This window comes from Eimeria mitis, genomic scaffold (assembly GCF_000499745.2).
Source record: "Eimeria mitis Houghton genomic scaffold, Emh_scaff1572, whole genome shotgun sequence".
Lineage (NCBI taxonomy): Eukaryota > Apicomplexa > Conoidasida > Eucoccidiorida > Eimeriidae > Eimeria > Eimeria mitis.
In genome coordinates, this window is record NW_013569822.1 from 3,768 (window position 1) to 4,091 (window position 324).

Genomic DNA, 324 nt, shown 5'->3' on the forward strand with positions numbered 1-324 from the left:
AATGATAGCTTCTCCCCGCAGCAGCAGCAGCTGCTGCTGCTTCCTGGCGATGAGCTGCTGCGGGCTTAACAGAGAAGTAAGACGCAGGGGGGTGCCTGGTGTGCTGCTGCTGCTGCTGCTGCTGCTGCTGCTGCTGCCTGCTGCTGCTGCTGCTGCTGCTTGCTGCTGACGAGAGAGCGGGATGAGGGGGTCCTCGTACACCTGAAAATCCTCAAAGAGTGTCTTCACTGCCCCCCTAAACCCAACAACTTCAACAGCAGCAGCAGGATCTGCTGCCATCTGTATAGAAGATGAGCTGAGAGTCATTTTGTTTTTTTTTTTAAT

The 324-nt window shown here is 54.6% G+C and overlaps 1 protein-coding gene across 1 annotated transcript in view; it reads right to left on the reverse strand.

Annotated features, from left to right (window-relative positions):
- Positions 1-324, reverse strand: part of EMH_0039740 (uncharacterized protein) — a gene marked incomplete at both ends in the record, with an annotated part of 3,044 nt that overhangs the window by 1,708 nt on the left and 1,012 nt on the right. Inside the window, one exon of the mRNA XM_013495434.1 lies at positions 1-322. Within this exon, the coding sequence (XP_013350888.1) occupies positions 1-322 (322 nt within the window). The remainder of the gene's footprint in view (positions 323-324) is intronic.